The 27,167-nt window shown below is 41.2% G+C and overlaps 1 protein-coding gene across 4 annotated transcripts in view; it reads right to left on the bottom strand.

Annotated features, from left to right (window-relative positions):
* Positions 1-23,865, bottom strand: part of LOC110985531 (uncharacterized) — a 34,171-nt gene extending 10,306 nt beyond the window's left edge. Inside the window, exons 1-3 of one of the 4 annotated variants that reach the window (XM_087134121.1) lie at positions 23,728-23,865; positions 15,047-15,134; positions 4,959-5,044 (exon numbers count right to left, since the gene is read on the bottom strand). In XM_087134121.1, the coding sequence (XP_086990247.1) occupies positions 4,959-5,018 (60 nt within the window). In that variant the 5' untranslated portion in view covers positions 5,019-5,044; positions 15,047-15,134; positions 23,728-23,865. Of the gene's footprint in view, positions 1-1,928; positions 2,166-4,958; positions 5,045-15,046; positions 15,135-16,045; positions 16,720-23,727 lie in introns of those variants that run through there. The other 3 variants (XM_087134122.1, XR_015424656.1, XM_087134120.1) reach the window with 3 other exon arrangements.
* Between the last annotated feature and the right edge of the window lie 3,302 nt (positions 23,866-27,167).

Raw genomic sequence — 27,167 nt, 5'->3', positions numbered from 1 at the left:
GTGCTGGGTAAATTTTTGGATTGCAAAACGTAGCTGGACTGGATGTGCATCCTCTATTGATACCGCTGGTCTTGAGCCAAGACTACAAACACATGCACACTGCCTCTGGAAGGCTACATGTACATTACACTGTTTATCCCATAATTTCAATGCTACAATCCTGGACAAATCTCGTTGGAACATGCCTCCCCCTCGCCCCCTGTCAATGTTGTTTCTCATTGGGTAAGCTGGGCTTAATCTTGGTCCAATAAATGACCGCAACATTGAATGGTGGAGAGGGGGGATCTTTTCACCGCGCTTCCCATAAGGTGATCCAACTAGTTTGTCCAGGATTGTAGCTAGACGTGGCTAGGACACTGATGGAGTTTATTCTTTTCAAAAGAAATATGAGGCCATTTTGCGAGATCAAACAGCCATTACCCTGACATGATCAGTCAAATGACTCCATGATCCTCACTTCTTACAATTTTTTAAATGCTTGCTTGAATGCTTACATCAACAGGCTGTCCTGCAAAGGTTGGAACCAAGAAAGACTGTGTGAAGTTTTGTCTGAACACTGTGACACAAATGCTTGTGAACGCATGCGCAGAGTAGGTTTGGTAACCTGCATCCGCCCATTTTCACCTCACATTTACACTTTCAGCGCCCATGGATATTCAATAATGCCCAACGTTTTGGGTTTTTGGAAATTCTGCGCTTTCACTATCGATGCTAACATCGGGAGAATGATCGGTTTCTCCATTACCCTTAGCATTATTTTTGTCTTTATCACCTGACTCATAATCTTGGTCTGATGATTTATCATTTGAACCAAAAAATAATCCTTTTCACTGTCCGAATCAGCAAAATGGTCACGAACTTCCTCTTCAGAAAACCACACACGTTTACTGGAGGCTGCCATCTTCACGACGATGTGCCCCCTCTTTGGAACCAAAATAAGTAAATGAAAAAAAGGACACACATGAAAGAAAATCCACACAGACATCGACTGATACGCCCTCTTGCGATAGGTTTTGATCATACAAGTACATGTACGATCATTGGCATTTTTACAGGAAATATCAAGAACCCCAAGATCATACATGTACATGTACGTATTTGGCATTGAAAGTGTAAAATATTCGAGCTTTGTCTTGCGTGGTCATTCCTAGTCTATGTACACGTGTAACAGATGCTTGCTTGCAGATGAGCCTCTGTTATATTAGTGCAGATTCAACAATTGTACCAGACAACCCCATACTGCCTCTTCCCCCCCCCCCCGATCTTGACCAATCAACAGTCTACTCCTGTATCTTCAACTGGAAGACATAGCAGAAGCAGGTATATTTAGTCAGGTACCGGGTTGGAGTTGATGACTGGTAAAATTGTATTTGTTTAGCTTTCCACTCTCTGTGTTAGGCTGAATCTGCTTGGTCACCATGGCTTGAAGCAGCCCAGACATGGGGACTGAGGGGCATGGTACAATTCCTAAAGAAGCAGATCAAGCGAGCGATATCGCAGAAAGACTCGCCAAAGACAGAAAGGTGCAAACCGAAATCAGAGATACATGTATACCCATCAGAGAACTCAGGGGCTCAGACGAAGTGTTAAGAACAACAAGAGGTGCTCAAACATTAAACTAAGCTGGAATAACCGAGTTAGAAATTGAGATATCACAACTCAAAAATGAACCTTACACGTCAGCGCAATCTGAAGAACGCAAAACACGTTTATGCAAATTAAACAAATGATCTACATGTAGAAGGGTATTAAGTCAAAAGAGACATCTTAACTGGTCGCTTCAGAAGTCAGATCTCTCAAATTAAAGAATTGGTTGATTATGCTTTGTACTCGGATGAGACACTTGGTGAAAAAATCAGAACCATATTTAGAGAGCAAGGTGTAATGACCGTGAGCATATTGACAGGCTTTAGTTTAGCAATCCGTACCATAGTGAGTTCCATCGTAGCTGGTGTCAGAGGCATTGGTGCTCCCACTCCAACACCCGCACCGGCTCCATCACCAACCCCCACTCCTCCTAAACTGGGCATTAAAAACTCTTTGTTGTCAGCAATGAACAAGTCACTAAAGTTGACTCCCATAATTTTTTAAAATCGCTAGAAAAACTAAACTATACAAAAAAATTGCATGAGGGTTTTTGTAGGCTTAAACAACCCAACAATTAATATGAAAGACGTTAAAACCAACACTTTTCACTTCACTACAACTGAGCAGACGTTTATAGGCGACAACTTACAAGATAAAAAAGTCGTTAGAGTTAAAAAAGTAAGCTTTCACCCTGGATATTTTAACATTACAAACTCTACTGAAATCAAATGGCAAACGCATATAAATGACAGACCAGCAGAAAGGGGGTCAGAAAGGTGCAGAGCAGAACACACAATCACAAACCCAGCAAACATGAGATCTGACAGACAAGATCTCGATGTGAGTATTTTAGATTCAATTGAATTGATAATGCCGATGTCAGAATTAGAGGAAGATAATACGACCTTGTTGTTTGACTTAATAAACGTTTGTGTCAGAATTAGAGGAAGATAATACGGCCTTGTTTCGTGACTTAATAAACGTTTGTGTCAGAATTAGAGGAAGACAATACAACCTTGTTGTATGACTTAATAAACGTTTGTGTCAGAATTAGAGGAAGATAATACGACAACCTTGTTTCGTGACTTAATAAACGTTTGTGTCAGAATTAGAGGAAGATAATACAACCTTGTTGTATGACTTAATAAACGTTTGTGTCAGAATTAGAGGAAGATAGTACGACAACCTTGTTGTTTGACTTAATAAACGTTTGTGTCAGAATTAGAGGAAGATAATACAACCTTGTTGTATGACTTAATAAACGTTTGTGTCAGAATTAGAGGAAGATAATACGACAACCTTGTTGTTTGACTTAATAAACGATTGTGTCAGAATTAGAGGAAGATAATCAACCTTGTTGTATGACTTAATAAACGTTTGTGTCAGAATTAGAGGAAGATAATACGACAACCTTGTTGTTTGACTTAATAAACGATTGTGTCAGAATTAGAGGAAGATAATCAACCTTGTTGTTTGACTTAATAAACGTTTGTGTCAGAATTAGAGGAAGATAATACAACCTTGTTGTTTGACTTAATAAACGATTGTGTCAGAATTAGAGGAAGATAATCAACCTTGTTGTTTGACTTAATAAACGATTGTGTCAGAATTAGAGGAAGATAATATACCCTGGTTTCGTGACTTAATAAATGATTGTGTCAGAATTAGAGGAAGTTAATACGACCTTGTTTCGTGACTTAATAAACGACTGTGTCAGAATTAGAGGAAGCTAATACGACAACCTTGTTTGGTGACTTAATAAACGATTATATTCGAGCTTATGAGGCAGGAAAGACCTTGAACTAGAAAAACTCACCAGAGAAGAGACAATTTTGAGAGAAAAATCTCAAGAAGCAGGACTTTCTACGCAGCAAGAAAACATGGTTCATTTCTAATAATGACTTTACAAAAAAGGGAATACTACTAGGGAAACACGCCACATTATGCTCAAATTTACTCAAGAAGGATTTTTAGAAGATAATTCCGACGAATGAACGAGATTAATTAGAAGCGCTCAATCTGAACCCGGAGATGCTCTTTTAGTTATGGGTTTTAATCGTTTAATCATGCAACAGCTCCACACGGGGGAAACATCAGAGAATTTTCTGCAGCCTGGAGAGCGTGGTAGCATCGTTATTCCTCCGGGATTTTATGATGTCAATTGGTTCAAATTCATTTTAAATGCAATTCTAGGAGTAAGTTTTAAGTGCATCGAGACTCAAATTTAGTTACAATTATGGTGACAGGCTTAAATCTTAGATTGCTGTTGGGCAAAGAAGTCCGTAAATTGCTCAATTTACCTAAACGTAGGCTAGTTCCAAATATTATTTATAAATGGAAAATAAAAGTAAAAATTTCGATGAGCTTTGGATACACTGTCGCGAGTTAACCACATCTCATACATATAATTATTATAATGGACAGACTTCAGACATGTTGTGTTCTATTACAGATCCAAGCGATATGGCAAAATAGCTTAAAAAACAAAAAAAATAACAAGTTTTAATTTTTCGGTGAGAAACAATAGGGGAGAATTGATTAATAACAAGGGCCCTGAAATTCTGTTTGAGTTTTAAGGCATTACTCTCTCTGCTGGTTTTTTAGGGAAGTGAAGCAGAGTGTGAAGAAAGAGAGAGACAGGAAGAGACACCGCAAGACCAAACAAAGCTTTACAGACTGAAAAGTTTGAAGACATCAAAGCGCAGATTTTGGCAGAAAGAGATGTGAGAGAAACCACATACAAAAAAATCAAGCGACTATTGACCGCGCTTAGCTACGTGGAATATGGAGATGAAACATTCGGTATTACGGCAGCTGCTGTAGGCATACCCGCCATGTTGGGTGCGGCGTCGCCACATGTGGGTTTATTGGTAGAAGGTCTTGCCATCGGTGCCTTTGTTGCATATGCTTTGTTGAAATACAGCAGTAAACAGTTGCTTAAAAAGTCGAAACAATATGTGATATTCTACCACAGCAACCACAGAGACCCCCACGAGGGCGCCAAAGGCGGGTGTTGGAACGAGTTTGCCCGTTTGTAGCGAGCGCAGCGAGAGAGTCCGGAGATGAAAGGGTGGTGAGTGATATTTACACCTTTTTGAAGGGGGTCGGGTAGGTACCCAGGAAAAGGCTCGGGTAGGTGCCCAACCCGTTTTTGGTCCAGAATGCCCGTAACATATATTACTAACGTAATTTTAGTTGCAGGGCAGTTTATAAGTGTTGACGCCCAAAATGCCAGTCGCTGCTGAACGTCAAGTCAACATTCTGAAAATTGATGGTCATGACTTCCAAAACCTGTTCGCATTGGCGAAGAGGCAACTAACGATAGCCGCACTAGTCTCCATGCCTAGTGGCATTACTGCAAAATATCGTACCTTTTTAACAAGGCTAAGAACTCTTCTCCAAGATCGACAGCAAACACGTTCTGGGAGCATCCATGCAGGCAGTTCTTCTCATCAGCCTGAGGGAGAATCAAAGAAACAATCAAAACAGTTATTTAAATTTGACAGTGGACAAGAAGTCTAATTTCTTTTCACTTTCGGACAACGAGTGCAAGTGTACTGCACGCCTTTTTATAATACACAATGCCTTAGTACATGTACATCCTGGGTATCAAGCTACTGTAGATGTAGGCTTTTAGCTCACTCTTGGTCGAAATGTCAAATCTCAAATATTCTTGTCATACAAGTCTTCAATTGTCTCTTTTCTTCAGAACATGTCTCAAGAAGCCAACTATAAAACCAAAGGATCTTGTGAACTCGTCAGGTCCTTATCAACTCAAACTCAAAGGGTAGAGTTTGCTCGCAAAAAGCAGACATCCCAAATCTCAAGAAAGATGAAGAACCGTACACACTGAACACACTGAAAAAAATGACAAATTCTCTTTGGAAAGGGTGAGACAAATCTGTGTACATGTAACTGAAGGTTTATTTTTGTTATTATTACAGTGTTAGTCACAGGGCAGTTAATCAGTGTCGACACCTGAAATGCTAGTGGCTGCCCTAGTCAAAAAACTGAAAATAGATGGTCTTGACTACCAAACCTTTTGGCACTGGTCAATAGGCAACTAGCATACTAGCCTCCCATGACCAAATCTACCCATCTTGATGTTTTACTAGCAACAAGTACATCAACTAGAATTCAGTCATTGCATTTAGGGTGAAATACAAACATGTATGTTAGCAATTGTTGTGTTTTGAAAGAGGGTCACATTTTCTTCCGTACCTCATACAGGAAAATGTCTGTCCCTCACAACCGAATTCATCCAAAGTTTCAGCTTTCCTGTATAAAATTGATTTCATTCCTAGTAAAGTAGAGTTTGAACATTAAGGTTGTAATTTACCGGTACCTTAACCAAAGTTTAGAAGGTTTCCCTGTTAATGTCAGGAAATGAAAAAATGTATATTTTGTGTGGGTTATCTTGCATTTCTTCTGCTCCCTTTGTTCCAAGGATATTTTCCAACCTTATGCAACCTGAATGGAACCATCTGTGGTATGCAATGGTGGAGGAGGTCATAATATTTACCTCACTTGCTAATCCAGTCCACTGTTTTAGGGGAACTTCCCCACAGTCCTGACCAAGTGTTTTTAGAAACAGAATGTCACTTTCCATTGTTTGGGAGATTAATCAAATTGGAGGTTGCAGGTTGTTGGAACCTGGTAGAAAATCTGCTGATCCTGCTGATTAGCAGAGTTACACAATGAACCTTCAAAGATTTGACCAATGGGGAAGCTTATATGCAAATCAAACTTTGAGGACGGTTTGGTCAAACCTCCGAAGGCCATTCTCTGAAGAGATTTGAAAGACAAGCATTGTTTATCTGCCTCTGCGGTTGAAAAAAGAGAACTGTGTTTTGTGTTTTTTATTTAACGGTTGAATATAATCCCCTAAGTTTTTTGTAAAACATAATTGCCTTGTCAAGTGCCGATTGTAGCCCCCGATCCCACCGCCTTGAGCTTGTTAGTTTCGGTGGCCCAAACACGGATAGTTGTAAACAAGGTGTGCTGCATCAATCAAGGGGACAGAAATAATCAGCCAATGACGATACCACATGTATTCCATCCGGGGATTTACTTCGTCATTGGCTTGCCTTTTATGGAAGATGGGGGTGTGTTTATTTGGTGAAATCGAACAGTGGTAAATGCGCACGCAGCCTGTGGGCCCCACATCGAATGCGCATGTTGCCTACTTGATTCTGACTAGACTTTATTACGAGTCTCTTACGTGTAGAAGGAAAACGACGCTCCGATTGGGGTTTGCAGCTTTCGCGTGGGGCTGCGGCATGCAGACTTGGACTACAGCGAAATACATGTATGAAGAGATATAACGTGTCGAAGCAAGTCTAGAGTGGCAAGCCGTGTGCTTTGTTTTGGCGGTCGATGGACCAAGCTATGTGGCTGCGCTGGCTACATAATGGCGCCAGCAGGCAAGACCGCTGTCAATATGTACATGTACATGATACATGTAGGTGTACAGTACATGTACTGAACGTGTACACGGTGTACTTTACGGCTCTGCCTCAGCAGCTCAAGTCCGATGACCGAGAGCCGGCGCATATTTTAACTCCTAAAGTCAGACATGAGCAGTGTTCTAGCTAGGACTATTTTAGTGCTGGGTAAATTTTTGGATTGTGAAGCATAGTGAGCGCAGTTCTCAATGCTTTCTAATACTTGAAATGCTTTCGAATTGGTACATTTATCAGAGATGCCAAATTTTCAAAATGAAAAAGTATAATCCTATAGCACTTCCAGTTCTGGTTTCCCGACCGACTTTGTTTTTTGGGCATGACCCTAGAACTTTCATCGGCGAATTAGAAAAAAAGTTAAAAAAAATCCTGTCATCTTTTCTTTCAAAACCAACACCTGTCAACAACTTCTCTTCATGTCAAAACACTTGTATTTACCTGACTAGCATTTGTGTAAGTGTGAATTGTAATTAATTGTTGATTTATATTTTCACATTAACTCTGGTAAGTTTTTGTTTTGATCATTTTTGGGCAATTTTTGGCAATTTTCGTCCCATTCAATCAGCAGTGCACAAAACAATTGTCAAAGAATCCTTACCTACATGTATACCGACCCTATTGAATCGGAAGCAGCGCTATATTTTCTTGGCCTAACTAATGTGCTTCTTGGTGTCGTACAGTAAGATCCAGCGTGGGCAATGTTTATCATGTTTACATGTGTTGCAAAACACGTAAGCTTCTCCACGACAAGACTCTGCAATAAAGGCCCATTTGTGTGGTGTATTCATCCCTGAACTTCTGCTCACTTGTTGCCACGGTGCAAAACAAGTCCAAGAATCAAATTCTCCACAGTCCTCCACTCTGCGGTCAACTTTAGCACTATAATAATGTTCTACACATGTGTGTATTCAAGATATCGGTACATGTACATGTACAATGCACACAATCACGTCGCAATCCTGCCTATTTGCCCCCAGTTCATCATAGCGTTAATTGGGGCAAACGGATGATTCAACCACGCTGGTTTCTACCGCTACTCACTCAGCTTGTATGCACAAACTGCAGGATGCCAGTGACACATTTCTGACGCACGCAATTAAAAGGCCGGCTTCGTGCTAACAGTAGCTTGTATGGTTTTGTACGTTCGAGTTGGATATCATAAAAATCTTGGTCTGGATCGTAAACGGACTAAACAAACTGTACGAATTAGGCCTAAGTCGCACAAGTTGGCATCTCTGCATTTTCAGCAATATTTCAGTTCCTTTTTTTCTAATATCTGTGCCAGGCGGCACAGCCAATTTGAACCTTAGAGCTGGGCGGAAATTTGTAGTACTGGGTGGTGCCGCCCAGCGCTGCCCACCGTGGCTAGACACGAGCTCTTATTCCTTCATGAGTCAGATAAGTTTCCAGAAGTTCATGCAATTAGACATAGACAAACACATTTTATTGCCAACTTCGCAAATTCAATGATTTTACAAGGACACAATAATGGCAGGCACAGAAAACCTCGGAACCGGGTATTTATGGGGAACCAGAACCGGTTCCGTAAACGATTGAACCGCCCAAGCTTACATCGCACTGGTGTGGTCCTTCTGTCGACCCATCACATTGGTCCGTCTGTCGACCCATCACATTGGTCCGTCTGTCGACCCATCACATTGGTCCGTCTGCCGACCCATCACATTGGTCCGTCTGTCGACCCATCACATTGGTCCGTCTGTCGACCCATCACATTGGTCCGTCTGTCGACCCATTACATTGGTCCGTCTGTCGACCCATCACATTGGTCCGTCTGTCGACCAATCACATTGGTCCGTCTGTCGACCCATCACATTGGTTCGTCTGTCGACCCATCACATTGGTCCGTCTGTCGACCCATCACATTGGTCTGTCTGTCAACCAATCACATTGGTCCGTCCACCCATAGACCATCCAATCAGTCCATCAAGTTGTCCGTCAGTTATCAATCTGTCAACCCTATTTTGATGAAGAGAGCTATCAATAAAGATTTTGTCAGTTGTAGAGGAAACGACAGAGACAGTGTCTTCATCCGTTAATTACGGTCGGATAATACGATATTAAAGTGGTCAATTTTTTTTATGTTATCACCAACACTAGCCAGGATCAGTTATCAGCACAATCACAATATCTGATTGTGCTACCAGTGGATCCTGTGGGAAATCTCAAATTACAAATGTATCTGCCCTTGTTCAAAGCAATTTTACACAGCCCTGAATTTGAAAAGGTGATTAGCTGATGGTGGATTATCAACAAATCATGCAGTAAGATCAACAGATCAATAGTACAATTGACAGATCACAACTGTAGATTCATAACGAATCTACATGTACATTTATTGTAGATTCATAACGATGAGGAAGTTACCCTTGTGTCCCGCCCCTCCTGTTTCGGTCAAAGTACATGTACAGGTAGTTGTGACCAGAGGGTTGGGGTAGAGCTTATTACAGCTTTAGCGCTGTGACACTGATTCTACTGGGCCTCGTAACAGGCACCGTAGGCAACTTGAAGGGATACCAAAAATGCCCACACTTTGGCCTTTTTGTGTATGTCGATATTTCACGTAGCCAAAACCCGTGCACACGTGAATGGAACAAAGGAGTGCACTCAGGCAAAGGGTAACAGCAAGAGCATCATAGACTCGAGACTCCATTTTAGTGTAACAATGGGAACTAATTTAAGTCAGAGAATGGACTCGGATCTGTAGATTCTGTGCCAGAATCTCCTCGCCCATTCTTTGCACGAATCTACAGTTCCTTGTCCATTCTCCTTGACCTGGCTGGCTCAAATATGACTGGCAATTCAGAATGCGCAGCAACTCCACCCAAGCCGGCCTTGGTCCATCATCCATGAGGTATTGTGGGTCCTTTACAACACTGCCCCTGCGCCTGCTCAATTGGGCATGGGTGGTTGGGGGGTTCCCAGGCCACTGGGTCCAGTGCACTGGTAGCTCCTTTCATCCCTACTCCTACCTACCCAATAGGAACGGAGCCCCCTGCTCTGCCTTCGACCAAGCCACCGGATGCCCCAGAGCCCATTGCGCATTCTCCCACAAGTGCCTCTCTTGCAACTCTCCCGGCAACGATGCATTTGCCAGCAAACCGCAGGCAAACAAAAACAGCCAAAACTCCCAGTAGTTCCGATCTCCACGGTCCCCTTGACAAACCTCCCTGTGGTTCTTCAACAAATTGCATATGCTGCCTTGCCCACACCCCCATACGTCTCGAAAAACTTATACCATGGCTCGACACATACCCGCTCACCGAGGCAGCTACTACTCTCCATGTGGGGTTTTTCCTGGGCTTCAAACTGGGTTACTCAGGTCCCTGCACACCTAGGGTGGCGAGCAACCTACCATCCATCAGGAAAAATCCAGCGCTAGCTTTGGACCGCTCTCCCATTGCTAACCTTCCAATTTCCCCCATAGGGCTTGTCCCAAAGGCAGACCCGGGTTGCGTTAGGTTAATTCACCGCCTTTTCTGATTTATACTCAGTTAACGACAGGATTGATAGAGACCTCTGTTCGGTCCAGTACTTGAACTTTGATGACGCCATCAGCTTGGTGGTCGGATGTGGCAAAGGTCTTCTAATGGCCAAAGCTGACATCAAGTCCGCTTCGTGCCTTTCATCCATACACCCAGATGATTTTTTGCCTCCTTGGTATTCCTATTGGGGATAGCACTTACATGTACATGTATACTGGTGAGGCATTCATTGCCCATGGGAGCAGCATGTGCCCCCGCCTATTTTGAAAACTTCTCCACATATATTGAATGGGCTGAGTGCAAGCAGTCAGGATCCGCTCATCTTTGCCACTATGTGGATGATTTTTTCATGGTGGGTGGTCCAGAGGAGAAAGGGTCTTCAGCTTGCCTCATTATTCCGCACTGCCTTAAATTGCAGAGGCACTGCGTGCACCCAAACTATCTCTTACATCCATTCAATCACTCATTGGATCACTATACGTGCCTGGGCGAGCCTTCCTCAGGAGACTTATCGACGCCACATCGGGCGCAAAGCAACCATGGCACAGAATCAAACTCACCTTGGGAGCCAAGGAAGACCTGCTTACATGGCAGGTCTTCCTCCAGAATTTCAATGGCACCACCATATTCCCTGATCAGCATTCGCTGCTTAATGAAGATCTTCAACTCTTTACCGATGCTAGCAGGGGAACAGGTTTTGGGGGTTCTTCCAGGGCAGGTGGTTCCGTGGTTCCGTGGTACGTGGCCCCAATTCATACGGTGTACATGTACATGACTCTAAACTGTCCATTGCCTGGTTGGAGTTTTTCCCTGTCATAGCAGCCCTCGCTTGTGAGGAAAAAGTCTGGCGGGCAAGAGAGTGCTAAGCCGTTCTGGTAACACCTCTGTAGTCTCCATCACTAAGCAGTCCTCTAAGTGCCCTCGGGTAATGACATTAGTTACATTCTTTGTTTCACAATGTTTATGAGTCAATGTCCAGTTCAAAGCCCCACATATCCCAGGAACCCACAATAACATAGCAGATGTGCTCTCTTGTTCACAGATGCACAGATTCTGACTTCTGGCTCCACTGGCTGCCCCCTAAGGGATGGAGGTCCCGGAATTTCTTTGGAAGATCTAAGTGCACAAAAACATCACCTTTTCGGGTCGTCTTTCTCAAGTAATCAAAACCAATCAAAAGTAATCAAAATCAATAGTTGGCCAGACCCTACTCTTTGAGTTCTCATCCAAAAATGAAAGAAGGCTATCGCCGGCTCGGGCCTCGCCCGGATTCCAAACGCCCAATCACTACCGATCTGCTCGCCAAATTATGCGACATTATACCAGCCATCACCTCCTCTGACCTTGAAGCCAATCTGTTCTGTGCAGCGTTCTCGCTAGCCTTCTTTGGCTGCCTACGTGTTGGGGAATTCACTGGCCCTGACAGATCTTGCGACACTTCCAAGATTTTGACTGTCTGCAATATGTTTTGGTCAAAGGCCCTCCAGAACATGTAAGCAGCTTACATGTAAGCCACAGCAACCGCTCAGCATTAGTCCCGTAGCCCGCGTTTCCAGCCCCTCTCTTCAGGGCCCCTTTTCCTTCACAGCAAAGACATCCAACTGACCATGTACAGTACATACAGTAAACTCTAAGTCGGCATCGCATAACCCGTCATATCGTCCAAGTCGGCCGTTTGACAGAAGTCCTGATCGTCTGTAATGCATTACCATTGAAAATTTCATTTCTAAGTTGGCATTTACACGTGTAGGTCGTCATTTCATATAAGTTGGCATGTTTTTCTCGGTCCTTTTCCACAAAACCACAAAAATTCCTTCGTGTAAGTCGGCATTAAAAAAAATTGTGCTTTGGTATCGGTGTCCTTCGCCGCAGTTGCCAAGAAGTGTCAAGTGACAAAACCGTGCGCGCACAGCCAGCATGAGTACATGAACATCAATACTGGTAACCCCTCTAGTGCTACACGCATGCACTCTGTCCATTTTGGGGGTCGCCTTATTGAACATAGTCTGCTTCCCTGCCCAAAGATTCCCTGAAGACCCTTGATAATGATTCCCGGGGTAGTCGGAATCATCGGGTCGGGTATCCAGACTATATTGAACGAACTTAACCAATGCATGTGTGTGGATGAGGGTATGGTTCTGTACCGTAACTGTATCACATATATGTACATACGTACTGCACTGTGATATATATGCAAGTGGCTTGCCGTCCTTGCTTCGTCCTTAGGGGCACATGATCAATTATCGAATTTGCAGCCCATGAGGATAATAATAGAAAAGAAATTTGCTGGGATCGACATGGAGGTACAAAAAAACCAGGGTAAATCAAAGCCATTGAATTAGTGCAAGGAATCATAATGTACACAGGCAATACATGTGTACGTGTAAGTTGGCAAAATGACGACTTACAACACAAGTCGGCCGTCGTGTAAGTCGTCATAATTTCTTGAGTCCCAAGAGTGCCGACTTAGCCGGAGTTTACTTTATACCAATTCCGCTGTACAGTACCCGTATGTTGTCCAGATCCCTTGTGGCCTTGGGAATCTCAACCCAAGGATTTAATACCCCCAGTTTCCCCATAGGTGCAGCTACCGGTACAACTGTGACCATTAATGGCACCCCACTGCCACAGATTCAGTCTCTGGGGCATTGGAGGTCTGCTGCTGTTAATACATGTAGGTACATTCGACCTGACTTGGCCCCTCCCCCCCCAAGACTGACTGAATCCCCTTCCAGTAGGAATTTGTTCCTGTTCCTTTTTGTTGTCTGCAGGTACATGTACAATGCGCACCTGGTTGTGGGGGATAGTATCGCCTTCCATGCGGCAGAACGCACGCTTCACGTACCATCCCTTGGAATCCTCACATGGCTGGGCACCCGGGGAGCCAGAATATCTCAGGACACAGCTATGACGCGCACTCGCCCCTGATGTGTCCACATTGGGACTACCGACCTCTTTTCCATACCGTGTACCAAACTAATGCTAATGTTTTAATAGCAAATACTGCTGCCTTCATATCTGCATGATTGAAGGTGATCTGAGGCCCATTTATAACATTTGGCATCTGCTGCTTTCAAGTTGTGGCTGCAATAAATGCTTGGCGATAAAGGGCCGAAGCATACCCAAAATCAGTTTCCATGTCCTTTCAACTTCTTTGGGCCAATGAAATAAAACAAGCCAATTTCTGAAAGCAAGCCAAAAGGCACAATTCACCTTTGAGTGAGAAGAATTACAGAAACAAAAAGTGGAGAGAGAACAGAACTCTTCCCACATTTCCATAATTGAAGCCTTCCATAGAAATAATTACCAGTATATGTAGGTAATTCCAGAAATTAGGGGTCCAAAAGCGTGAAACTTTTGTGTCCCTGTTACATCTGACCTTTGTTATTTGACATGGAAGCATTACCAGAATTGATTTCAAACTGTTACTATTTGTTTGGCAGGTAATTTGCATTAAATTCATCACTCTTGGAAATTAGAAAATGTGTTCTGAACTTACAAAATCAGATGTCAGACTCAGATGGGACAGGAACACACAAAAAAATGGACCCCTAATCCCTCCAATTACCAATAAACATGTACATGTACTGTACATGTACTGGTACCTGCTACATCCTTTTTGAAATCGAATACATTCTGGTGAGTTTTGCTGATTACAGAAATGAGACTGAGAAATGAGAAGAGAAATTCACAAATACTCCATTAAAGGGTGGTCACAAGAACAGTCCAAATGGTCATTATGCAAAGTTGGCCAACACCTGGTTATTTCTCTACAGTCTAAACAGATCGGTGAACCATTTTGTTCATATTTGTGGAAACTTTTTTGGCAGCACAAAGCACAAGAACGTGGTTTTCCGGTTAAGTAAAACCAGGTTTTTTTTGTGACAAAATAAATGGAGATTTAAGACACGAAGATAGTGGGTGGGGGAAGAGTGAGTGTCGCACTTTGTCATGCAACATCCTGGAATGAGCCTAATAGATGTACGACAGAGTTTGAGCTGTGTTGGCTGTACATGTACACCTACTATACACATACACATGTACGTACGTGCATACCGACTATGTATGAACATTGTACAGAGGATACTGTGCTGCGTGTTGGCAGTTGTTCCTCTGTAAGATTTTTGTTAACTCTCAAGCTACCGATAAAATTTCCTTTTTTGAAGCATATTTTCAGTATTCAGTAAAAGCACTTGGAAAATTCAAGAGTCAAGGGGCACACTTGGTAGACGTGACAGTTTGGTATACTGGTAGCAGTGTTTTTTATACAAGTATTTACTAAAACTGGAGATTCAATTTTAGGAATTCGAATAGTAAATGAACTACAGGAAGCCAGCTTGCTGAAGGTAACCACCTCACCTTCCAACTGTGTGAACCTGGTTCGAATCCCACCCGGGGTGACATGAAGAGTAGAGTAAGGAGTGAGAAGCATGCACCGAAGCGAACAAAACGTCTTGAAACTGGCCCAAATAAAACCAAAATGAAAAATCTTACCTCTTTGGACAAGTCCAAGAAATCTTGTTCAAAGTGGAGACGGCATCCATCCTGCTGGCATCAAACTAAGGCGGTGTCTCTCATCAACCTGGAAGAGAATCAAAGAAACAATCACGCAATTATTTCTTTTTTCATGTACACAAGAAACAGGTTTCCCTGTAGCCTTTGCTGCCCCTCTGTGGATCTTTCCAAAGGACAAACACTATAGAATGTAAATGTAATTGTGTACACACCGTCAAACATGCAACCCAAATACATCTAAACCAGCAATTTGGGGGCAACAAAAAGTGACCTGCCCCCCAGACTTTGAAAGGTTACAACAGAAAAACATCACACTGAAACTTGAGTTGCATTCAGTTTGCCTAGGCACGTACATGTATGTACGTTCTTTTAATTTTTACAAAGTATGGTACTTGTACATTACATAAACCGGTAAGTAAATCTGATTTGGGTTATATGGGAGGGACGAGAGTTTGGATTAGCAAAAACAGACCCTTCAGTCATTCCAACAGGAACGAAACAGTTAAATACTTCATTTTTATCAACATGCATACGTGTACAGTGTACGTACCGGTACATGTACATCAGTGTCGTTTCTTAACAGAAAATAAGGCAGTAGATATCACATCATGAACCAGTCTCCAATTGCAATTGAGGTTGTGCCAATATCAAAATTTACCATCGGCACAAAATTGTCACAAATATGCAATATTCAATTTTATGCAAGCTTTGTACAAAAATGGTGCAACTTTTAAAATGTAATCCTCGTATACTGGTACATGTATCTCTGTTGCAAAATTAGTTTGATATAATACAATATACATGTACTTGTACACACAATGTACATGTACATGTATGTGTCAACAGAACACATTATGCTGAGATTAATGCAAGGAATGTACATGTAAGCCACTGAACACTGGCAATACATGTCAGGTCACAGCAAAAATAAGGCTGGGAAAAAAAAGTATCAAAATTTTTAATGACGATTTCTGCTACCTCAGTCGATGTATTGTAAGAGATCTTTCTTCCTGTGAGCTTATCTTCAATTTTGATTCATTTGCGGTGACCAAGCGATGTGAGCCAGCGCACAGACATCATGGCTACACATGTAGCCCACGGTAATCCATATAAGCTGGTACTGAGTGATTGGAATGACAGGAACTGTATGCATCAGTTATGTCAGTGCCTTTTATCCCGTACAGGTTCATGCGCAGGTACCTGTAATGGGCAGGAACTACGTTTTCCTTCCTTTTCAGTCAGATTTATCCATCTTCAGCACAAGTCCTTTAAATTACATTTACAGCGCTGATTTTATGGCAAGTTTTTCTGACTTCAATTTTTATCCCGTCAGGTGTGCTGCATTTTGTAATTGTTTAACATTTTTTAAGATTACCCATGGCTCAGGGGACCTACTGGTGCTGCACATGTACCGGGTATGCAGACTTTTGTCCAGGACTAAGCAAACTTCCCAGCTGGTATGTAATGTGAGCAGACATATTCTAGATTTTCATTTTTCTTGCAAAGAAAAGAAAAATTAGGTTTTTGAGGGCTTTGAAAACTCAGAAATTAATACAGTTGGGCATGCATGCAAATGTGACAGACTTGCAAAGAGAATTTTGAAAATATCTTGGTTTCTCAAGTCCATGTACACTTAGATATTATATACAAAAATTGTGAAATTCATAAATACTCCCCAAAAAAATCAACAAAAACTGAATACTGACATACATGTAGATACATGTACATGTAAGTTGTTATCTTCAATCCATACATGTACTTACAAAGCAAATTTTTGATATAACAACAGGAAGTGGTTGAGGTGTATGCTTTCTTGAAACAAACTGTACATCAGTTTTAACAACATTCAAGAATTCGGCTTTTATTTTCCTCTGAAAACTTAGTTTTAAATTCTGAGAAATTTGGTAAAACTTTCCTCACTGAAAATCTTTCTTTTTTGTAGCCTTGTTAGAGTTTTGTAACAGTTTGAAGAGTGCTCCAGTAAGAAATCAATAACAGAAATGAATTTCTATTTTCTTTTTGAAATTTCATGTAATGTACATGTATCATTTTAGAAAACTTTCGTATTTTAGAAAACTTTCGTATGTACATGTATACACATGAACATGTACATGTACATCTGACACCAATTTGATTTAATAGTTTTTATTTCCACAATACATCCTTTGGGACAAGTGTGCCAAATTGACAAAACAAAACACAAAAAGTGCCCTCTTTCTAAATATCAGCATAACTCCCCCAATTAAAACTCTTTAAAACTATGGCGTTGGATGTCATGGATGTGTACCGGTACGTCCGATACCCTACATGTCCGACACCACCAAAACCAGGCATTGCTGGCAGTGCAATGCCTGTACAAAGTACAGAAACTACTAATCATCTGTACACCTCATTTGCATACATGTAAATAAGGTCCTACCATTTACCTACAGAGTACGCGGGATCATACGATGTACGGTACATGTACATGCATTACCAGTAATGTAGTTTATTGCATTACCCGGTACATGTTGTTGCTGTGGCAAACTGTACATTGGAGAAACCAAGCATTGCCTTGGTGACCACTTCGAGGAACACTTGCGCAGTGTGTGCCGCCGCATACTCTCGGTGACGTAAGCATAGCCTCTGCATCCCATGGAAAGCGTCAACCGACGCACGGCGTAAGGAACTGGAGCAGCATGTCATTTTTTAACTGGGAACGCTGCATCCAGGGGGAATGACCATGCATTTTTCTGTGTTCATTCAGAACTGAATCTGCTTGCCCTGACAAAGATAGGCTTACCCAGTTACGGAAAGATCAGAAATAAGATAAATTGAGAGCACTGATAGTGTATGTATATTTTTGTCAATACCACAGTGTTTTGGATCAGTTTCTACATGGGTAATAATGCTGAGTGGGTAATCAATGTACCAACTACTTGACGCCTTCTATCAAAATGAAAATCTGCATGAGGATTACATACATGTATCTCATAATTCACTCTGTTGAAGTGTCTGAAATATACGGTATGCCCGACACTGTGGAATTGCCCAATGGTAAAATACCACAAACGAAATTCCATGATTACGTCATCAAGACGTCATGCCCATTTTAGTTATAACACAACATGGTCTGCACATGCACAAAGTTCTTAGGCTAAAGGACTTTACTGATGACAGAACTGATAACGAATGACAGAGAGGTTTGAACTTCATCTTCAGATGACAGCCAACACATTTTCCACGACTGCAGATAATTGGACTATTTCACAAGTGGCATCGACGATGGAAAAAAGATGTTTAAACATTTGCAGGAGGGTGGACAAAATAAAAAAGAAAAAAATGGCAAACCACAGCTGTTACAAATCGAAACAGATGCAGAATTCATTAAGGAACAGTGTTTCTTGAAACAATTTCACTGCTTGAAGGTTTAGGGCAAACACTACAAAGCTGGAAGCCACAGAAAGCTATAATGGTTTACTCAAAATCACATCTTGAGCAAAGCGCTGATTAATTAATGATAAGAGAAGTCAGGAAGCTCCATCTTCAATGAACACCACTAATTAAATTTTGTAGAACATTTTCAATATGCAGAGCTGCCAACCTTTACAAACTCATTTGGTAATCACAAGGATGAATGAAAACCCCAAACTGATTTGGGTCATTGTATTAATTTGGGGTCCAGGTTTTTTCCCGTCCCTGTTACGTCTGACATTTGATTTCTAATGTTTAGAACTCATTGTTTAATTTCCAAGACTGAAGAGGTACTGCAAATTGACTGCCAAACAAATAGCAATAGTTTGAAATCAATTTCAGTGATACATGTACGTCCCTTGTCAAACGTGTCAGATGGTATACATGTACATCCCTTGTCAAACGTGTCAGATGGTATACATGTACGTCCCTTGTCAAACGTGTCAGATGGTATACATGTACGTCCCTTGTCAAACGTGTCAGATGGTATACATGTACATCCCTTGTCAAACGTGTCAGATGGTATACATGTACATCCCTTGTCAAACGTGTCAGATGGTATACATGTACATCCCTTGTCAAACGTGTCAGATGGTATACATGTACATCCCTTGTCAAACGTGTCAGATGGTATACATGTACATCCCTTGTCAAACGTGTCAGATGGTATACATGTACATCCCTTGTTAAATGTGTCAGATGGTATACTGTACATCCGTTGTCAAACGTGTCAGATGGTATACATGTACATGTCAGAGGTAAAAGGGACGGAAAAATGTCACACTTTGGACCCCAAATTTATAGAACGACCCATATCTAATTGGCCTCAATTGCTCCAACATTTCCAGGGTTCACTGATGTATTCAATATCCCTTAAATTGAAAGTACCAATATCAAACTTTAATCATATCAAAATCTTGGTACGCAAAATACCAAAACCAAGACATGTTACAATCCAGTTTTGATTTGTGCACCTGTTACTTCAATTCTGCTTTGAAATTATAAGCTCAAGGTCACAAACTGTGCCTCTGACTGGGAATAAAAAAATTGTAAAATCGTAAAGACCAACGTCTCATTTGTGATCTGCATGGCTGCCATTAAATACAAGAAATTGTACACATGAACATGTACAAGGTACCGGTAAATTACACTTCATGGTATTGGCATTAGATAATGTTCAACTTTGGAGGTTCATTTTCCCTGAAAATCGACTGCAATAGCAGCGAGTAAAATCAAAATCAATGTACAACACACGCTTTAAAAAATACCAAAAAACACCCCCAAACCATCATCCTTTTATGACTGGACTGATCACATTTTCTTCAAGTACGTTTCTGAAAACTGCAGTCAGAAATACCGATCATGGTGATTTTGCAGCTTCCGTCATTATCTCGCTGTGACGTTAGAGATGCATTTCACTACATCGTGGGCTGTTTAACCTTTGACATCAACCCAGATACATGTACATGTACATGTAGTGCACCCTCTTTTCATTCGATATTCATCAGTCCCTACACAGAATTGCGACACTCCGGTATTTTTCTCTTTGTACAAAGGTTTTTTGAGAGAAAATCTGTCGTACTGAATGATGTTCGAAATAACATGACATCCGAGATGTAAAATACGATTTGTGATGAAAATCTAATGCACAGAGTTGATTTTAATTTAATTTTCAGCGGGGATATCTCCAAAATAAGCAGCAAAATGAACATCATGCATGGAATTTTCAAGCACTACATGTGCCAGCGTTTTCGGCATTCTTGAACGCCACACATTTTTTGTCAAAATTCTGGAGCGTTATCAAAATTCTGTCAAATGTGACGTTTGCAATGAAATTTTTGATGCAGCCAAACTTAAAGATTATTTTCGGTGTTTGAAAGGTACAAGACCTGGCCGATATGCTGGTATAGTGAGAGTGATTGTAAACGGTAAGAGAATGAAGAGAGCCAAACCTTTTTCATCATTTTCCGTCAATTTTATGCTCTTTTTTGTGGCTTATATATTTTTTTAATACATCTGTTGAAAAATATACAAAGTCCTGATTTCTCCTTGTTGTTAAGTGAGGTTTTGAAATCAAGTCCTATGTGCAAATACTTTGACGTAAAACTTTAAATGAATTTAACTCCATTTGATTTGCACTGGTAGCCAACCAAATGTCCCACAAATGTATGCCTAATTATCCCCAAATAATCATTTTATAAATCTGAAGGTGCTAATTTGTTTTTACATGATCAAAGTCACTCTTTTAGAAGTTTTGAAAAATGACATGCAGAGTTGCATTTTGGTCCAATTTATGAAGAAAATGCCTATCCTTTGATATGACCAAGCAGTAAAGTGTTCTGAAAGTCAGAATACATTTAACAGGCATCACTTACAATGCCAGATTGCGTCGATTCAAACGTCAAACCTCTAAAAGGGGTGGTTTTGTTTAAACTTTTGGAAAACGTACAAATATATATTTGGAACTTTTTTTCGTTTAAACGTGTAAACGTCCCACCTTATCGGTTAGTAAACTTACTATGTCACAGCCAGTGCATTTGAAGTTTTGTAACTCAAATTTATTTTTTAAAGTGAGGAAAAAAATATGTGCAGTATTTTCACATGTGCACAAAACTGAAGTTTAGAAAAATTTCTATGCGTGCAACTGAAAATTCAGAAAAAGAAAAAAAAGAAAAAATTCTAAAGTACAGTACACTACTGGCTTTGCACAAAGCATTCCGTTTTCACACGTCGCATGAGTCAAAATTAGAATAAAGTACTGAAGAACTGAAAAAAAGATCTGTATACATACATGTACATGTATTACCCAAATTAGTAGCGCGGTGGATCTGGTTAGATTTGGTTACCCAAATTAGTAGCACGGTGGATCTGGTTAGATTTGGTTACCCAAATTAGTAGCACGGTGGATCTGGTTAGATTTGGTTACCCAAATTAGTAGCGCGGTGGATCTGGTTAGATTTGGTTACCCAAATTAGTAGCACGGTGGATCTGGTTAGATTTGGTTACCCAAATTAGTAGCACGGTGGATCTGGTTAGATTTGGTTACCCAAATTAGTAGCACGGTGGATCTGGTTAGATTTGGTTACCCAAATTAGTAGCGCGGTGGATCTGGTTAGATTTGGTTACCCAAATTAGTAGCACGGTGGATCTGGTTAAATTTTTTGTGCATGCTGCATGTACAGTATATGTACCGGTACCTACATGTACATGTACATGTACATTGTAGCTACACGACATACTGGTGAGAACGATTCAAACTGTAGTTTTGCCACGCGTGTGCACCATACGTTGGGCTAACCTAAAGCGTTTCCAATCAGAGCTCGAACATGGTTTCAAACACTGTTTCAAAATGGCTGGAACCAGTGAAACCAAAGTTTAAGCCAAATCCACTCGTTTCGAAAATGCTCATGACTTTGGTTTCACTGGTCCCAGCCATTTTGAAAACAGCATTCGAAACCACGTTCCAGACCTGACTGGAACCAGTGAAACAGAAGTCTAAGCTTTATCCACTCGTTTTGTAAATGCCCCTAGTCTTGACTGCAAGAAGGTACATGTATCCGGTATATTAATATGTACATGTACACGTACCGGTAGGCCCCCCAACAAGGATTGCTCAATGCCGCTGCGTGTGCAAAGTTAGTGGCTGATCAACAGTCATCACTCGTCGTGGGCTCAACCAAGTTTAAATTGGATTCGATCCTCTCACAACCGTATCAGCACCCTGGAAAGGACACAGAATAGGGCTGTGCCGAATATCCAGATATTCGATCGAATATCAAATATTCAAATATTATTTTCCGAATTCAAATATTCAAATGCAAAATTCATGGAAACGAAGGGAGAATTTTTTTGGTTTTAAATGCAAAAAATTGCACTATCGAGGCTTGTCTCAAGCAGATTAAAATGAAAAGTGACAGAAATCTTACAACGATTCAAAAATTAATTTATGCATTACAATATTTAAAGGACAAGAAGTATTGCTCGTCTCTAAATCTTGCTAAATCATGGCTGGAGATACTCCCAGACGTGAGAAGCTACATGTACTTGTATTACAGTGATTTAAATGTACAATTTTGTGCGTTATTACAACTGATTTTGTATGGATTGTTCATCAACAATCTGCCAGTCGGTACGAGCGAATATTCGGATATTCGATCGAATTGAAGGTCAAATATTCGAATAGTGAATTATTCGAATTGATTCAGCCCTAACACAAAAGTCACAGAAGAGGAAGAAGACAGTGATTTCTTATTTGACCTCTGCCTACCGGGTACATGTACACTGTATCACAACAAATCTGGACATTTGCAGCTACAGTTTACAGAATTGAACTTTCAGCAGGACCAGTGGAAATTTTGAAGTACTGCTCCTGCTGGCTACCAGGGAAAAAAGGTTAATTTCCACCCCTGTGTCAGAAATAAGTAGATCTAAGAAAGTACCATAGCATCACTTACAACATCACTTACATAGCATGTCAGAAGGAAAACAAAAACACAAGAACAGTTTTTCTGAAGTCATGCGTATGGCTGGCAGCAAAAATATGTCAAGGCTTCCTTTTTCTCACCGGTATGTTAGAGTAGATTTGTTTTGAAAAAAATCTACATGCATATTCTAGCCACATAATTAGGTTTGGCAGGTTAATCACTGCAGCATTGATGATTTTTATTTTCTGTCCCACACTCAAGAAACCAAATACAAGTAGTCTGTACATGTACTTCCAAATACATACATGTACATGTAAATGTAGATTACATGTTTCAATATTCTTTGCTCCAGTACCAGTATGAAATTAGAAACTAAGCTTAAAAAATTAATTTGTGGACATCAGACAGAGATGCTGAGAAAACATCAAGGGTTTTTAATGTAGAGCTGTTCTGTCTAGAGGATAATTTAATTAAAGTGAACTATGTTTAATGTTTCTTGGTTTGAGATCAACACATACAGAAACTGATTGATTAAATGCTGGAATATCGTGTATTTTCAACCAATAAAAACCTCACATGGCACACTATTTATTACAAGCATCTGTAGCTACATGTACATGGAATAAAACACTCCACACAAAAACCGAATTACTTGAAACTGTTCTGTGTTGTACTGTACACAGGTACATGTACAGTATATGTATATCACTGTATGCATTATTTGACTGAACGGACAAAGGACTTGTTTACAGGAGAAACTTCAAAGTGTATGGAGAGACTCACCAACTTTTCACGGATACGTGGTGGATAAGTCTTGAGATCCTCTTGATGTCAGGTTCATGGTGGATCCACATACATGCTCAAAAGTCTTGAGATCCTCTTGATGTCAGGTTCATGGTGGATCCACATACATGTTCAAAAGTCTTGAGATCCTCTTGATGTCAAGACCATGGTGGATAAGTCTTGAGATCCTCTTGATGTCAGGTCTACAGGTACATTTAAGTTTTGAGATCCTCTTGATGTCAGGTCCATGGTGGATGAGTCTTTGAGATCCTCTTGATGTCAGGCACGGTCTGAGTGATGAAGAAGAGTTTCAACATTGACTTGTTGTGATCAGTCATCTGTGGAGAAAAGTTAACAAAATGATACAGTCACAAAAATGGGGACAAATTACAGAGTGGTCATGGTTACCGTACATGGCGGCTGTAACATGCTTTCAAAGGCTTTGATTTATAACAATGATACACGTACATGTACTTCCACTATAGAAGCGCAACAGGTGCATGATAATGTACATGTACATGTACCGTAACTCAGTATGTTCAGATATTTTGAGGTCACAATTGTATTTTGCACTATTCTTTCAGGACAAACCAATTACTCCATGGTACATGTACATAATTTCATGCATTGGAAATCATGCAGTCCTCTGCACTCTTGAACAGAAAACAAACAGAAATCTAAACACCAAAAGCCTGTCATGATGTACAGTAGGGCAATAATGCATTTTTTTAACGCATCCTGTTTGTATCAAGTCTCAAGTGTCTTCTTTTGTATCTATTTGTACCTGTTTGGTGGATATTTTATTAATTTTTATTGTCTGTTGGTTGTCACTTTGATGTTTTTATCTGGTACGCAAGTTGTCAAGTTTGTGTAATGGCGTAACGCAGCAACGTCATGGCTGCATCACCAACAACCGTGGTTAAACCCAGGACTCAAACATCGTGTCCACTTGTGCAACTCTTGGGTGTTCTTTTGGCAACACAGATACGCAGCTCTACATGTGTGTTGTGCCAGGATGAAACTCTATCATAATCTTCTGTGCCAATTTTGGTCTTGGAACAACAACACAAGCAAACCCCGTGGGCAAATAACGGAAATTTAATTTTTTGAATGGCAAAAAACTTCATTTCCGGAACTACATGTACAGCTTCAACTGTCCACCTCATCAGCTTTGTAAGTCTTCACTGTGCTACATTTGATCGCTTCAAGTGACATCGAATTAAACCCTGGCCCTTCAGTCAAACGCCATGTTCCCTCACCTTCAGTTTTTTTTTCCCCGTGGCACCTGTGGGTTCCTGTAACCTGGGATGATAAAGGGGTTATGTGCAAAAACTGTTCGAGATGGTTCCATATACATATACAATGTAGGTTGTCAGAACATTGATGATTCATCTTACAAAAACCTTGGTAGAACCTCCCTTGTTTGGTTCTGCCCGTTGTGACTTTATACATGTAAGCCCAGACTCAGAACTGTTTAATCTCCACAGCAGTGAATCTCATTTGGATAGTTTTGATTGGAATAGCACTTCTCTGCAGAGTCTACATTTACGTTGTCGCCTATCAAGCCTAAACTAGAGTCTTGTATTGGCCTTTCTGCAACGTTATCAATGGCAAAAGACCAGATATTATCATACCAACAGCGACGTGGCTTACTACTGGTATTCATTATTCTAAATATTTTAGCTTGCATTACAATGTGTTTAGACGAGACAGGTTGGTGGAGGAGTTGTCATTGCTGATCTTGAGTGTGATTCTTCCGAAATGATATGGCTGAAAATCAACATGAAAGGATTTAAGACGTTGTTCACTGGGGCTTGTTATCGTGCAACAGTTGATGACACGACACACTCAGAGGCATAAGACGCGACTCTTCAGAGTTGTGCGTATTGGGGACAAAAAAATAAGTATCAGGCTTCTTCTTGCGTATCGGCAATGATCGAAGAAAAAAATGTACGTATTGGGCCGATGCGCAGGTTTGTACGTGGGGAGAACCCTGCGTTGTAATTGGTGAAGCTGCCACACTTGACACTGCTGACAACGATGACCTTTCAACTGACATGTCCAGGTGAGCTACGCAGGCAGTTGTGGACAAGGTATAATGTAAATGGGAGACCTCATGAATTTATAGGGGCAAAATTGGTGCAAAAGCACAGAAATTTCATATGAATTGAAGTAGCACCATGTCAGATACACTGTAGTATGACTGTTTACGTTGCCATACATGTAGGTCTGTAAGGTTTGTATAAACCTGTTCTGGAAGTACTTCCACCAGTTGACTGCCGCTCTGTTAATGCCGTTCGTGTTTATTAGACTGTGCATGCGTCGAGGTCACCAATGACCGCACCTGCTCCGCATCTTGGTTCTACCATTTTCGGTGGTGGGGGGGATTTGTAAGTCTTGTAATCTGTCAGCACTACACAGCACAGCACGTCAAGCATCCCGCCCGATGGGTGTTTCCAGGTCTCAGCAGCAGCCAGGACAGTCCCACGATGAAAACAACACAACACGTCATCCTCCGCCACCGAAAATAGTTGAATTAAGATGCGGAGCAAGCGCGGTCATTGGTGGGATCGACACATGCACAGTTTGATAAACACAAAAGGCATGAACGGAGCAACAGTCAACGGGTGGAAGCGAGAAATTGGTGTGCAAAAATCTCATTTTTTTTCAAAAACACTCTGTCTCATGCTCTGAAACTACTATTATCCCCTTCTTAGCACGTATAGATAAAGCAGATTTGCTGACAGGGGAAAATTGGTTTAATAGCTTTTTAGGGCTGCAAACCATTTCACCACAAAAATTCGATTCCAAAACCCCATAGCGTTACGACGCCATGTAAACCTTCTTGCCTCGAAGGCACATGGAGTATCACAGAGCTAGTGACTTTGAGTTCTCGAAGTAGGCTAGAGCTAGCCAAGGTTGGACGACGTCTACTTTACATTGCGACTTATGTCCAGGGTATGAAAGTCCTTAAATTATGCAAAATTTTTGTGAACACTTTTTTCTCAAATTTTACCTGACGAAGACAGCTTAAAATGTCGTTCACAAGTGCCTTAAGGCCTTGATCTTGGGGAAAAAAGGGGCAGGCCACTTTGGCCTTGCCTTCATCAAATTTCAACAGGGCACCAGGCCAGCTCAAGGGGGCATCAAGGCCAATTATTTTGAAACCTTTGATTTACATTATTGACAACCAGTCATGTCATGAGTAGGCCTATAAGCTATTCAGTTCTTGTACAACATGCCATCCCCCCTTCAATAAAAGGTGTTCATCGAGCGAGCGTGACCACAAAGGGGTTTCCCCAATATTCGCATCAATACCAGTACCCCCTCTGGTGCACGCGCATGCACTTTGTCCCTCTTTGGAGGTCGGCCTATTGACCGAAGTTTTACGTGCGGCTGGCCCCCCCAAGATCCCGTGTGCACATGGGCCGCGCCAGTGC

This window comes from Acanthaster planci, linkage group LG03 (genome assembly GCF_054643075.1).
Source record: "Acanthaster planci isolate LZ-2023a linkage group LG03, COTS_SCS, whole genome shotgun sequence".
Lineage (NCBI taxonomy): Eukaryota > Metazoa > Echinodermata > Asteroidea > Valvatida > Acanthasteridae > Acanthaster > Acanthaster planci.
Note: the sequence above shows the minus strand (reverse complement) of the source record. Positions and strands in the feature narration are given on the sequence as shown.